Source organism: Carcharodon carcharias, chromosome 7 (genome assembly GCF_017639515.1).
Source record: "Carcharodon carcharias isolate sCarCar2 chromosome 7, sCarCar2.pri, whole genome shotgun sequence".
NCBI lineage: Eukaryota > Metazoa > Chordata > Chondrichthyes > Lamniformes > Lamnidae > Carcharodon > Carcharodon carcharias.
Window position 1 is genome coordinate 12,605,775 of NC_054473.1, and position 15,046 is coordinate 12,620,820.

Consider the following 15,046-nt stretch of genomic DNA (forward strand, 5'->3'; position numbering starts at 1 on the left):
CTGTTGGCTTCGGGCGGGAATTTCCGTGGGACTGGAAAATCCCAATCTGCCTCATTTAACCGAATCCCGATGACTTGCATTATTTCTCCAGCACCTTAATGTGGAAAATCATCCCGAACTGCTTAACAGAGGCATCATCACATGCCAAAAAGAATCTGGCCTAAACTGGGCCTATAAGGGAGTGGGAAGGAGGGACAATATAATCGTGGTACCACCCTGCATGTAAAAGCATCTTTAATTGAGGCTCAGGTTTTCTTAAACGCCTTTACTGCAAGGGGGTTAGAGTACAAGAATAAAGAAGTCCTGCTACAGGTGTCCAGGGCTTTAGTGAGTCCGAATTACCTGGAAAAACTCAGCAGGTCTGGCAGCATCGGCAGAGAAGAGCACAGTTGACGTTTCGAGTCCTCATGACCCTTCAACAGAACTGTCGAAGGGTCATGAGGACTTGAAACGTCAACTGTGCTCTTCTCCGCCGATGCTGCCAGACCTGCTGAGTTTTTCCAGGTATTTCTGCTTAAGAAAGGATGTAATTGCATTGGAGGCGGTACAGTGAGAGGGTCACTGGGTTGGTCCCTGAGGTGAGGGGGCTTGTCCCACCATGAGAGGCTGAGTAAACTGGGCCGATATTCTCTGGAGCTTAGAAGAATGAGATGATCTCATTGAAACATTTAAGATTCTGAAGGGTGGCCATTGAGAGATTGTTTCTACTGGTTGGCGAATCTAAACCACAGGGCACAGTGTTAGGCTGAGGGGGGCCGATCATTTAGGACTGAGGTGAGAAGAAATTACCTCACTCAAAGGGGTTGTGAACGTTTGGAATTCTCTACCCCAGGGGGTTGTGAATGCTCCATTGTTGAATATATTTAAGGCTGGGATAGGCAGTTTTTGGGCTGTCAGGGAATCAAGGGACTTTGGGAATGGGTGGGAAAATGGTCTTGATGCTCAAGATTAACCGCGATCATATTAAATGGCAGAGCAATCTTCACCGGCCATGTGTCTTACTCCTTGTTGTTCTGCTCTCGCTGTCAGTAATGTTATATATTAAGAACAGATCAATGGAGGGCACACGTTTACGATCAGTGGAAAAAGAACGAATCATGAGATTAGAAGAATATTTTCCAACACAGTTGTCCTAATCTGGAGAACATGGCATGAGGGGGTTGGCGGAAGCAGATTCAACAGTAACTTTCAAAAGGGGAGTTCAGATAAATGCTGGGAGGGACAAAACGTGCAGGGCGATAGGGAGGGAGCAGGCGGTGGGGCCGGTTTGACAGCTTTTTCAAAGAGCTGGCACAGGCAGGATGGGCTGAGCGGCCTCCTTCTGTGCTGCCTTTTCAATGCCAGAATTTTACCTCCCGTGGGCGGGGGCGTGTCCGAACTGAACGAACACGAAATAGCGTGAGGTGTCATTGGGCGAACGTCCCAACATCATCATATTTTGCTTGGCAAGTGCATCCAGCAGTCAACAATTGTTGGTGCCCGCCGACAATTAAGTGGGCGATTAAGTCCATCAACGATACAATTAACAGCGATTTTATGTGGCCCGGCCGCACTCACAGTTGGCCGATGGGCCATTCTCCCAGGCAGCATTCACATTTTGCTCGATCCAGGGCAGGACGAGATCGTCGTGGGGAAATAAAATCCGAAGAGGCATCTGGGGACTGGTTTTCCATGAGCTATGTTTTCAGGTGCTTGACTGTGATGCACGGACATACTTTGCAGCATGTTTTGTCGTGTCCTTTCGTCTGTGTGGGGTTGGGGGGGGGCGGGGGGAGGGGTCTGCAGCTCCCTGGGGAAGCTGTCTGCATTCAGGGAGCTCTCTGGCACCCTCAGTTCCATCAGCGCCCGCCCTCTCCCTGTCCCCACCACCCCACAGCACTGAGGATTCCAGCGCTTGTTTCACACTGGCCGGCCGTTAATTGGACAGCGCCCTAGCGCGAAATCGCAGCTGATGGCCCACTTCCCGTCCACTCCTGGACCCACCGATCGTATGTGACCCAAGACTTGAGAAATTCAGGCCCATGATTCCACGATACTTACAGACCGACCTGGTTCTCCCTGTCTCCCCTCATTTCCCTGTGAAAGAAACACATTGAAAACGGCTCTTGAATACATATCGATTGGCAGAAAGCAGCTACGACATGATACCCTAAAGGTGTGCCCGAAGCCAGACACAGAAAGGCACCTTATGTGAGGGCAAGGGGATTGGGTGCAGTAAATCGCCCGTGAGCTATTGAAGGTGGAGTAAAGAGACCGAAATCCGATCTCAGTGAGGAAGGTGTAAGACACTTGATCTGCGCAATCGAGAAATGGAGTAGGCATAAAGGACAGCCCCGCCTCGCAAAACTTAACATCGAATGTATGAGCTTGCATTCCTATAGCACCTTTCAGTATGTCCCAAAGCCCTTGACAGCCAGGGAAGTGTTTTTGAAGCGTCGTAATGCAGCTAATTTGTGCACAGCAAGATCCCACAAAAAAAAAATGTGATGATGACCAGATAAAGTTGGATAGGCCGGAGTTGTGCTCCTTGGAACAGAGGAGGCTGAGGGGAGATTTGATTGAGATGTACAAAATTGTGAGGGGCCTGGATAGAGTGGATGGGAAGGGCCCTATTTACCTTAGCAGAGAGGTCAGGGACACGGGTGGGGGGTGGGGGGGGGTGGCGGGGACACAGATTTAAAGTGATTGGTGGAAAGGTTAGAGGGGAGCCAAGGAAATATTTTTTCAGCCAGAGGGTCGCGGGAGCCTGGAACTCACCCTCTGAAAGGGCAGCAACTCTCAACTCACTTAAAAGGTGCACCTCAAGTGCCATAAGCTGCAGCGCTACAGACCAAAATGCTGGAAGGCGGGATTAGGCTCGGTAGCTTCTTCCTCAGTTGGCACAGGCACGATCCCAGAAAGGCAAAAGAGTAAAAACCGGGAAATAAGAGTACTGGTCCGAACTGTTTCTCCCTTCTGGGATGGGCCAAGTGACCTCTTCCTGTGCTGTAAACCTTCTAAGATTCTAATCTGCTTCTCAACACTCGTTGAGGGATAAATATTAGCTAGGACACTCAAACAACACCACGAGATTTTTATATCCAACTGAGAGGACAGATGGGGCCTTGGTTTAAGGTCTCATCCAAAAGAAGGCACCATTGATAATGCAGCACTCCCTCAGTACCGCACTGGAGCACTAGTCGAGATGTTGACCTCAGGTTTCTCAGGGGTGGGACCTGAGCACATACCTTCTGATTCAGAGGCAAGAGTGTTACCCACTGAGCCACAGTTGACTCACAGTATCCCAGGGAAATGTATCTCACAATATAAAACTGCGCTGTGTTACTGGCAATTTATCACCTCGGTAGGCTCTGGTGACAACTTTAGTGATGTCAAACTTGTGTTTAACCAGGGAGGAGCCGGACCTGCCGGGAAAAATGTGTACAGGCCTTGGGTTTGGCCCCATCGCAGGTCGGTCCACGAGGACTGTGGGGCTGCCCAGTCCGTGGGTCAGCAGCTTCTCCTCCAGCCTCCACAATGGGATGGCGCTGTCTCTGGAGTCAAACGGTGAAACTCAACTATTCTGTTGCGTCTGAGAGGTTGTGGGGGGAAGTCAAAAGGAGAGATCAGGTAAATGCAGCATTAGACAATGAAGGCTGAATCATTCATAAAACAAAAAACTGGGAGACATCTTTCCTCAACAGACATTGGAGGAACAGAGAAAGAAGGAGGTGACATGAGTTGGACCTCAGTGGCAACGAAAGATAGGTGGGTCAAATGGACTCCCAACTCCTCCTTACGAATGACATTCTCACCTTTTCACCTTTGGGACCATTGAGACCTGGTAATCCCTATTCAAGGAAAAAAAAATTCTGGAATTACTGCAGGAATATCACAATATATTCAGCAAATATTTTTGACTTGCAAAGTTTAGAGGAATGTGCACTGATGTGTATGTTAAACTGCCAAAGCCAATCAGCTGTCTTGTTATGACTAGGCGCTCTGGTCAAAGTGGTTCCCTATTTGTTGCCCTGCAAGAGAAGTTATTTAAAGGGGAATTGTTACTTGGGGAAGTGTATTCTATTTATTTGTATATGGGGAGGGGGGTGATGTTCAACAGCTTCTCACCTGAAGCAGTCAGACATTGGGGTAAGATGAGAGGCTTGGGCGTGTCATTGATGCTCAATGTCCAGAACACCATGCCCAAGAGATTCCTGTACAGTGTTGCCAACACCCAACACTCAACAGCTTACTTGTAAATCCCACCATCTATGCAGCACTTTCTTTAAAGCACGGTCATTCAATTAGGAACTTTCCAGAGAATACTTCTACGTCTATGCAGAAATTGCAAAAGTCACCTGGCACTCAGCAGGGGTCCCATGGATTGAGATTCTGGTAGAAACATCGAAAATAGGAGCAGGAGTAGGTCTTTTGGCCCTTCGAACCTGCTCTGCCATTCAGTATGATCATGGCTGATTCTCTATCTCAATGTCATACTCCTGCGCTCTCCCTCTACCCCTTGACACCTTTAGAGTCCAAAAATCTATCTATTTCCTTCATAAATATATTCAGCAACTTGGTGTCCACAGCCTTCTGTGGTAGAGAATTCCACAGGTTCACCACCCTCTGAGTGAAGAAGTTCCTCCTCATCTCAGTCTTAAATGGTCTACCCCGTATCCTGAGACTGTGACCCCCTGTTCTAGACCCCCCCAGCCAGAGGAAACATCATCCCTGCATCCAGTCTGTCCAGCCCTGTCAGAATTTTATATGTTTCAATGAGATCTTCTCTCATTCTTCTAAATTCTAATGAATACAGGCCTCGTCGGTCCAATCTCCCCTCATGCGACAATCCTGCCATCCCAGCAATCAGTCTGGTGAACTTTCGCTACACTCCCTCTATGGCAAGTATATCCTCTCTTAGGTAAGGAGACCAAAACTGCACACACTACTCCGGGTGTGGTCTCACCAAGGCCCTGTACAGCTACAGTAAGACATCCTTGCTCCTGTGCTCAAGTCCTCTTGCAATGAAGGCCAACATACCATCTGCCTTCTTAACTGCTTGCTGCACCTGCATACTTGCTTTCAAAGATTGGTGTACAAGGACACCCAGGTCCCTTTGTACATCAACATTTCCCAATCTATCACCATTTAAATAAGCAGAAGCTAATAAACATGCTCACCAGAAAGTATTCCAATTCCAAACAGAAATAATAACGGCCCTTAGCCCAGAAACTCCACCCCTCATTGGGGGTGAAATTCCAGCATCGTGATAGTTGGCACAGGAGAAATTGGCGCAGCTTACTGATCTGCTGGGTTTTTGACCCAGCCACTGATAATTCTGATTGGGCGGGACTTGGGCAGTGGAGTGGGCACTACCCTCTGACAGACTGTAGTGTTGGAGACACCCCAGTGCTAGCTGCTTAGTGACACTTAGTAAAAGAAGGCAAGGGAGGGTGGCATAGAGCCATTGGAGCCTGAGCTATTGAACCTGCCAAGATGCCACCATTTCAGTCTTCAGGCTCTGGCAAGCCTGGCAACAACGGGGAAGAACTGTCCTCTCAACAACCGAGTCACTCGCTAAAAAGCCGGAGTCTTTCCAATGCTTTAATACGATTCCCATATTTAGCCCCTGCCTCCTCCGTGCCTATTGTGTGTTGGGCAATCTCTCAGCTCCATTTGCTAAATCTCAATCTTCACCATATTCATCTCCATTTTACCTATACTCACGTGGTGGTTGCTCTTCTGAACTTACCTCTCTTGTTTCTCCAGCTGACACACACTTCCTGTTCCCCCACATTCTTACCCTATTAAGATCTAGTGATTTCCTACTCTACCAGAATCTCAATCCATGGAGCCCCTTAAACTCCCAATTTTTCTTTCTTACGATTGTGGATGTGATATGCTCAGTAAAAAGGCACGTGATATATTCATAACTTTAAACATGGACTGTATTCAGTATAGAATTTTCTGGAACTACCTTTTCTTTTGAAAATGGACATTAAAAGACTGCTAAAATGGCTGCCGTGGGCCAGGTGACTTTTGCAATTTCTGCATAGACTCAAAAGTATTCTCCAGTAAGTTCCTAGTTGAATGACCACGCATGGAGTGCCTCCCTTGAATTAACATAACAAGATGAAAACCATTTGTGGAATTCACATCTCCTACTGTTTGTGGACTTACCCAAAACTCAAAATGAATGGACTCCCAGACCCATTGTCTCCAAGTTCAATAAGTAACAAAGAGAACTGCAGAAATTAGTTAAATTGTAAGCAGGTGTGAATGGCCACCATCCATTCCCTGCCCCCACCCTACCCCCCCACCCTCCTCTGTATAGGCAATGGCTTCAAACTTCAAATCATTCTGGGTGGACAGCAGAAGTGTTGATCATGTGGTCACCTGATCAAAACTGTCTTCAGATAACCAATCTTACTCACTCCAAGAACCAGGGAAAAACCAGTCAATCTGCAAACAATGCGGTAGCAAAGGCAGCAACATCGATGCCTTAAAACTGTTCCTTTTCATGTCCACCAGTACAGAAAACCAACCTCCGAGTAATAAGGATACAAGCAATTAACTTGTCATATTGCCACAATGCATCTTGTAGATGGTACACACTGCTGCAATTCTGCACCAATGGTGGAGGGAGTGAATCCTTAAGGTGACGGATTGGGTGCCGATTAAGCAAGCTGCTTTGTCCTGGATGGTATCAAACATCTTGAGTGTTGTGGGAGCTGCATTCATCCAAGCCAGTGGGGAGTGTTCCATCACACTGCTGACTTGTGCCTTGTAGATGGTGGACAGGCTTTGGGGAGTCAGAAGGTGAATTACTGACCACAGAATTCCCAGCCTCTGACCTGCTCTTGTAGCCACAGTATTTATACCATATTCCTATCCATTTTGTCCTTGCTGCTATTCTGGCTATGCCCTTTGACCAGCCACCTATAACAGAAACAGATGAGAGTGGGACAATACTTACAGCTGATCCCAGCACACCAGGCAGCCCGGGTTGTCCTCGATCTCCCTAATAACAGAAATATTGAACTGTCAGCGGGATGCTGGATGGATTGCAATGTCCTCTCGGACATAAATGTAAGAATCAGGAGTTATCAGTGAACTCTGCAGGAGGGTATTAGGCAGTAGTGGGAGCTGAATACCCCTGAACCAGTGAGAGTGCTGAGCCCAGCCACACTGGAAATTGGTGCTTCATTTCTCACACACCCAGCCTGTTCACACCACAGGGCAGCTGCGTGATCAAATAAAGGAGAGTGTCATTAACTCTGTAATGGTTTGCCCTATTGATTAGCGTCTTCGCTCGTTGCCTAGTTCCATTCCTGTAGTCACTGACATTAGACCATAAGACATAGCAGCAGAAATTAGGCCATTTGACTCATCGAGTCTGCTCCGCCATTCAATCATGGCTGATAAGTTTCTCAACCCCATTCTCCAGCCTTCTCCCCGTAACCTTTGATCCCCTTACCAATCAAGAACCTATCTATCTCCGTCTTAAATATACTCAATGACCTGGCCTCCATAGCCTTCTGTGGCAATGAGTTCCATAGATTCACCACTCTCTGGCTAAAGAAGTTGCTCCTCATCTCTGTTCTAAAAGGTCTTCCCTTTACTCTGAGGCTGTGCCCTCGGGTCCTAGTCTCTCCTACTAATGGAAACATCTTCCCCACGTCCACTCTATCCAGGCCTTTCAGCATTCTGTAAGTTTCAATCAGATCCCCCCTCATCCTTCTGAACTCTATCGAGTATAGACCCAGTCTCCTCAAACGTTCCTCATATGTTAAGCCTTTCATTCCTGGGATCGTTCTCGTGAACTTCCTCTGGACCCTCTCCAGGGTCAGAACATCCTTCCTGAGATACGGGGCCCAAAATTGCTCACAATATTCTAAATGTGGTCTGACCAGAAGCCTTATAAAGCCTCAGCAGCACATCCCTGCTTTTACATTCTAGTCCTCTCGAAATAAATGCCAACATTGCATTTGCCTTCCTAACTACCCACTCAACCTGCAAGTTAACCTTAAGAGAATCCTGGACTAGGACTCCCAAGTCCCTTTGCACTCCAGATTTCTGAATTAAAAGGCTGAAAATGAAATCATCAGACAAGCTTTCGAATCCACACGTGCGGTGCACGGATCTCGGATTTGTTTCTTTTGCTTCCCCTCTCTGTAGCGAGACATGGAGACTGGGGGGCCGAACTGTCCAGTTTCCCTCTCATTAAACTGAGGGGAGAAAGGGAGAAGGGATGATTAAAAAGTAGGAGGAAGAGAAAGAGAGAAGGGTGAGAAAGAAAGAGAGGGAAATGGAACGAAGGGAAGGGGAAGAAAGAAGTGGGGACACAAAGGGAGAGGAAAAGAGAAATGGCAGGACCTGATGTGGGAAAAAAGACAGACTGATTTTCATAGCCTTGGGGTGTCCCATTGCATCGTTGTAGCCAATGGTCCTTCTGAAGTGCTGGCGCTGTTGTAATTCAGGAACCAAACTCTTCTAAATGCCAGCATTGTCTTCAAACTGACAGTGCTCACTCACCTTAAGACCTGATGGTCCTGGTGTTCCTCTGTCCCCCTGCAAAAAGTAAACAACACAATTCGTTACGTGTCTCTTCCATTTTGTCTGTTTAATTAACCATTCGGGAGGCCCATTAGCAGAGCAGATGGGACATTCCACCTCTATTCGATTACCATCTTTGATATGGCATCGTCGCAGTCTCTCTCGTCCGGGATGACAGGCGGCATGAGTTTGGAGACGACAGGAGCCTCCGACCAATGTCCAGGGGCACGGAAAGTGGCACGTGGTGCACAAATAACAGCCACAGCTTATATTCAGTTTACCTTTGCCACAGTTATAGGATGTCACCTGTGACTTTGTTAAGGCCTGTTTCTGTTCCAAGGCCAGGGGGGTGGATCCCTGATTGGAGGGATTCAAACATGGAATTCAGGGAACGATGGGCACGGATTTGGGAGGCATTCAAGGGCTTTGGAGAGGAAAGGGAGTTGGAGATGGGTTGGGTTTTTTTTGAGGGGAGGGGTAACGACAGCAGATTCAGAGGCGAGAGGGACAACTCTCAACCACAGTGTTACCAATATCGGCTAACATGGGGACCAGGAGGGGAAGTTGCGTGCTCAGCGGTTTTGCGGGAATAGGGTCGGGGGAGCAGGAAGTGGGTCTGATGGACAAGACGGACCCAGAGAGAGGATGAAGGGAGATGGAAGAGAAATTAGAGAGAGATGCAAGTTCAGGGATAGGGCAGGGGGGATCTTTAGAGGAAGTGTGGAATAGTTTGCATGCGTCGATAATTAGTCAGGGCTCCAAGTACAGTTTCACTTGACCCTCTTGGCTTGACACAGTCAAAGCTGTGGCCTCAACAAGCTCTGTAATAGTGCAGTAGATGCAATGTCCCATCAGTGACTCAACACAAGCTAAATTCACGACTTCAATTGTGCTATTCCAGAGAGGCACCAAATGGTTAAATCGGCAATGGGGCATGAAACCAGAGCTAGATCAAATTTTCGGGCAGTTTGCATGGACTGTCCTTCCACATTGCAGCACACGCTAGTATCCAACCAAGCGGCTTATTCTGCAATGAGTTCTGATGCTGGCTGTCACCTCTACAGAAGTTCACAGACACTGATGGGCCTGCTGTGTATTTCCAGTTTCCCTCCGTAGCGCCATTTAAGAAATAACATCAGTTTTGTACCACTTCCTTTTTTTTTTGGACACTTCTTTTTCCCATTTCAGACCCTCAGCATTGCCAGATAAGGTACGGTATTCACTAGGACAGTAAATCTCTCTTTGTCTTACCCTACAGTGTGCCTCCGTCCCTACTGTCCAACACGAGTGAGATTGCCGACGTATTGCCAGTGTGGGACTGCCCTGACAGGGACTTTTACAGCCAACAGACAGTAAAGGCTTTTCCTATCAATAGCAGGGGCTGGACTGAACAGAGGTCCCAGAGATAAAGGCCCAGTTTCAAATGCAGTGCACCGCCCAATTCATCATTTGGGCATGAGCATTAATGTTACTGATTGGGTGGATTGACATTGCCAAGGCACATTGTCCACCCCACCATTAACCTCGAGAAGTTTGTGGTGAGCCGTTTTCTTCAACTACTCCAGTCCGCGTGGTGTAGCTACACCCACAGCGCTGGCGGGGAGAGCGTTCCAGGATTTCGACCCAGTGACGGGTCGGCGGCATCGCTCCAAGTCAGGGTGGCGTGTGATGTGGTAGAGGTCGGCGGGTTCGAGGGGCGCTCCCGAAGGGGACTAGGCGAGTTGCCGCAGTGAATTTTTACAGGAATGGCATGATGAGATCCCACAAAATAGGATTGTGAAGGCTGAGAGAAATCACTTACCCGAGGTCCTGGGGAACCAGTCTCACCTGGCTGGCCTCTGTCTCCCTGTCCATCAAAAATAAAAACAAGGTGTCCTGTTAGAGTACCCGTCTGGAGCAATAACACTATTTGGTTAGGGCTGTTTCACTCACTCCCTCATGTCTTCTTAACTCTTTCCACTGGCAGTCTGAGATAACCTTAGCATATCACCCATTCATCTTCCAAATATAGAACCAAAATAACTGTAATCTTAGGATATTGAGCCAGCAAGCTTTGCGCAAGCGCTAGACATATTTAACCTATGGCATTTAGCCGTTCTTTTCTCCTGTCACCAACCTCTATTTATTTATCAGTCTCCTAAAATCACTCTCCTTTTCCCTGTACCTGAAATGTTAACCTGTCCTTCCTATTTTCAGTTACTACCAGATCTGTGATGCAATTCCACCATTTTCAGTTTTTATCCCATATTTTAAAGAATCGCGTTTTTAAAATATCTACTAAAGACCAGTATTTGTGGTCAGAGGCAACAGTGCCACCCGTTTATTACATTTTCACTTTGTCTACAGACTTTCCATGGAACTTTGACCTGGAACTTGGAGTCGGCCAACAAGCACAGCGCCCTCTGCGGGGCATCTGTGACACTAGTGAACGAGGTAAGCAGCTGTGTATCCAATCAGATTGAACAGTTGTTAAGGACCGGTGCAGAGACTGAACCAGAAAGCGTCAGTTAGAATATCAGGTACTGAAATCAAAATAAAGAGCAGGAAAGAAAGATTGAATTGAGAGATAAAAGAAACAGTAAGAAAAACAAAAAAACCCAACATTTTTCTATTTTTAAAAATCTCAAACAATAAATAAAAGCTGAAGGAATGAGACCCTGCATTGGAAAAATATAATTTTCAGTGCCAGAGAGGTGTTTGGTTGTAGTTAAGACACATTACACTGTTAAAAGGATACTGACACTGCAATCGACAAGCCCTAACTTTTCTTGGTGAATTTAGTCACGATCTCTTCAGCCATTTCATGCTGGTCCACAGTTTCAATGCTGAGTCACTTGGTGAGAAATTGATATGACATAGTTTCTGGTGAAGCAATGCATCTCAGACAGCAACTTCCTGATTCCCAGATTAAACAGTTTGGCGAGCGGAACTTACTGTCCAATTTCCAAGTAAACAATGGTGAATGGTAATAGCCTCACCATTATTTCCATTGCAAAATCCAAACCTGTTGAGAGAAGGGCCTTGCATTGTTGGTCCGGTGTCTCTCCATGCATACTAAACACTAGCTATCAAGCAAAACTCTGAAATATTCATCCATCCTCATTAATTCAGCCAAAGACCCTCCACAGACAACATTCTGTCCAATCTCTAATAGCCCGGGAGAACTATGCAGTATGATTAAGGAAGAGCAAATCAAGTTTATTATAAACAGAATTTTTTTTTAAAAAGAATATATATTGATTTTAGCACTGAAATACTTGCCTTGTCTCCCTGTTCACCCTGAGATCCTCGGGGACCCTAAAGAAATTGGAGAAATTAACAATTAATCATGAGAATTTAGAGATGTATGTTGCACTTGAGGCGTCGCATATGCACATTTCCATATCATTTGTTTTTATTAAATTAATTGAATAGGGACAGTATTTCTTATTTGTTTATTCTGACCTCAAATTGATTCAGCATCTTCCTACGCACAGTTAACCTTCAACCGACCTCAGGGAAGTATTGTTGTTTGGACCTTGCGGTCATAAAGGGAGGCACTAGACGAACTGTGTAGTGACCCTTCCTTATAAAACAGTGCATCCTCCATCTCACACTGAGCAATTCCACAGGAGTTGTATTATTCTCAAGTCTTTGGAGTGTAAGTGCACTGCACAGCAGGACAAAGACACTAGAGCCAAAGATCTCTTTGGCATCAGGACTATCCCTGCCCCTCATAAGAGACACAAGAAGGCATTTAAAGTTTCTCTGAAACGAAATTTCCTGGCCAAGATATCCCCCTTAACCAGTTCTCATGTGATATTGTTTATGTGTAAAACTGAAAAGCGGGTCAACAAATGACTTGGCCCGGAAATGCTTTTCACTGATGTCACCACCCAGATACACACGGAGACACACTGACCCACATTCACACACAGTGCAGACACAAAGGAAACACAACACACACACAGTGACACATGCAGCCACACATATACACAGACATCCACAAACAAAGACACACAAATACATACACACCTCTATTTGCTAATTGGGGATGAATCAAATTGCTCCATTATTGTTCCTGCTTATGGGGCTCAAACTTGATTTTGACTTTTATTCAAATCTCTCTCCGCAGATCTTGAAAATTATATTATTAGAGGGAGAGGAGGGGGTGGGAGGGGGAGATAGAGGGTTATGAGAGATTGGATCACCACTGGAACAGTGTGGTAAACCTTCAACACCCTACTCCATCTCTACAGTGTTTAACACAACATTATATAATCGAATATCTACCTCTTAATGCTGCAGTCATTCATGAGGAATGTACATGAACATCGACAGGGAGATAAATGGACTATGAAGAGGAATCCCACAGAGTTCACTCTCAGAAATCAAGCAATGATTCTACTCTACAGTCCTGTCTCTCTATATCTGGCCTCTTGTCTGGTTAGGAACTTAAGAAAGGGTTGGCAAGTTCGAGACAGTTCAAATTGGAAAAGTGTGGATTCTCCTGTATTTTTTTCAGAGTCCAGTACCACATGCACACACCCAGTCAAGCAACTAGGGGCATGAGCAACAGGAGGAGGCCATTCAGCCCTCACGGACCTGCTCCACCATTCAATCAGGTCATGGATGTCCTGCTCCTCAACTCCAGATACCCATCTGTGCTCCATACCCTCAACTAACAAATATCTATTCATCTCTTGACAGCTTTTACTGCCCCTACCCCTGCACACATCACCCCCTCCCCACGCTGCCCCCCCCCCAACCCCACCCACCCCACCCCCCGCCCCACCCACCCACCACCACCAGTATTCTCAGCCCTTTTTAAATTGTTCGCTCATGAGATCTGGGCATTGCTAGTGATGCCAGCATTTGTTGCCCATCCCTAATTGCCCTTGAAAACGCCTTCTTGAACCGCTGCAGTCCAGGTGGTATAGGTACACGCACAGTGCTGGTAGGAAGGGAGTTCCAGGATTTTGATCCAGCAGCAATGAAGAAACGGTGATATATTTCCAATTCAGGGTGTGTAATTTGGAGGGGAGCTTGCAGGTGCTGGTGTTCCCATGCATCTGCTGCCCTTGTCCTTCTAGATGGTAGTGGTCATGGGTTTGGAAGGTGTTGTCGAAGGAGCCTTGGTGAGTTGCTGCAGTGCATCTTGTAGATGGCACACACACTGCTGCTACTGTGTGTCAGTAGTAGAGGGAGTGGATGTTGAAGGTGGTGGATGGGGTGCCAATCAAGCGGGCTGCTTTGTCCTGGTTGGTGTCAAACTTCTTGAGTGTTGTTGGAGCTGCACTCATCCAGGCAAGTGGAGAGTATTCCATCGCACTCCTGACCTGTGCCTTGGACAGTCAGGAGGTGGATTACTTTTGTGGGAGAAATTTCCTGTTTTTTTCCTCCTGGTTGGTTGAGCTGTAATTTTAAGATTACTCCCACCAGAGGAAATAGTTTCTCCATAGCTACGCAATCAAATCCTTTTAACTATTCTCTCCGGCACATCCTTTATCTCACCTTGCTCTTTCTGTAATGCACTTAGGACCTAAGGTGTGAAATCAGAATGTGTAAGAAATAGACGAGGAATACTTTAACATGTTTGCATGAAAAGGCTTTCTCCACTAATTTAACAAAGGTTTTAGCCCATTTGGTTTGTTGAGATTCGTAACGTCACTAACCCGGTCACCTGGTTCTCCTTGACGGCCTGGTGGTCCAACGAAACCTTCACCCGTGTTGCCCTGGAAACACAGACAGAGAATCTCAGAACCCATTTTCAGAAATGTCTTTTTTTTTAAAAGCATCCCTTGTTTCTCTAGAACCGCCATGTTGTTAGTTCTGGCCACATCACAATTATACATCAACTTGACTTCTGCCCAAAGTAATGTGCTGGAGTTCACCAGCGTCACCCCTCCTCCCATTTTGTGAAGCAGATTCCAGAGTACTATCAGTAAAAGAAGCCAAGCCAAACAAGTTTAATGATCATAAATCATGGCTTTTATCTCCAGTCATAGAGATTCCCTGATGTTAGGGAAATCCATAGATGCTGGGAATCACAATACTACACTCCTAGTCAGTACTCTACCCAATCACTAAACTACATTCCTAGCCGGGAGACTGCATATTTACAGCCAGTAAAACAGGCCCCAACTGCACTGATGACATTATCCTTGTCCCTGCCAACACAGCAGCCTTCTCCTCTTAAAGGGGTTTCCTGATCCTCTAAAAGCTGGCTGGTTTGTGATGAAGGAAAGACCAGTTCAGACTAGTACTCTTATTTCCCAGTTTTTACTGGTGTTCCATTTAAAGGAGAAAGATCCATTACCTTTAACATCCCCATTACAGATATTGAGGTTGTGTAGCTTACACCTGTGTAGGTTAATTTATGCTTCACTGTCATCCTTGCAATAGGCAGTAACATTTCTGCTCGAGTAGGTTAATAAAACTATCTCTGTCGAGGCCAGCGGCAGAACTCTTCATTTAATTGATACTGAGTGGGCAAGGAAGGTTAAACCGTGCACAGCCACCGATTCCAGTT

The 15,046-nt window shown here is 46.4% G+C and overlaps 1 protein-coding gene across 1 annotated transcript in view; it reads right to left on the reverse strand.

The window, feature by feature from the left end:
- col7a1 (collagen, type VII, alpha 1) overlaps positions 1-15,046 on the reverse strand; it is a 242,415-nt gene that overhangs the window by 188,913 nt on the left and 38,456 nt on the right. Inside the window, exons 23-29 of the mRNA XM_041191107.1 lie at positions 14,190-14,249; positions 11,797-11,832; positions 10,337-10,381; positions 8,515-8,550; positions 6,956-7,000; positions 3,795-3,830; positions 2,041-2,076 (exon numbers count right to left, since the gene is read on the reverse strand). Of these exons, the coding sequence (XP_041047041.1) occupies positions 2,041-2,076; positions 3,795-3,830; positions 6,956-7,000; positions 8,515-8,550; positions 10,337-10,381; positions 11,797-11,832; positions 14,190-14,249 (294 nt within the window). The remainder of the gene's footprint in view (positions 1-2,040; positions 2,077-3,794; positions 3,831-6,955; positions 7,001-8,514; positions 8,551-10,336; positions 10,382-11,796; positions 11,833-14,189; positions 14,250-15,046) is intronic.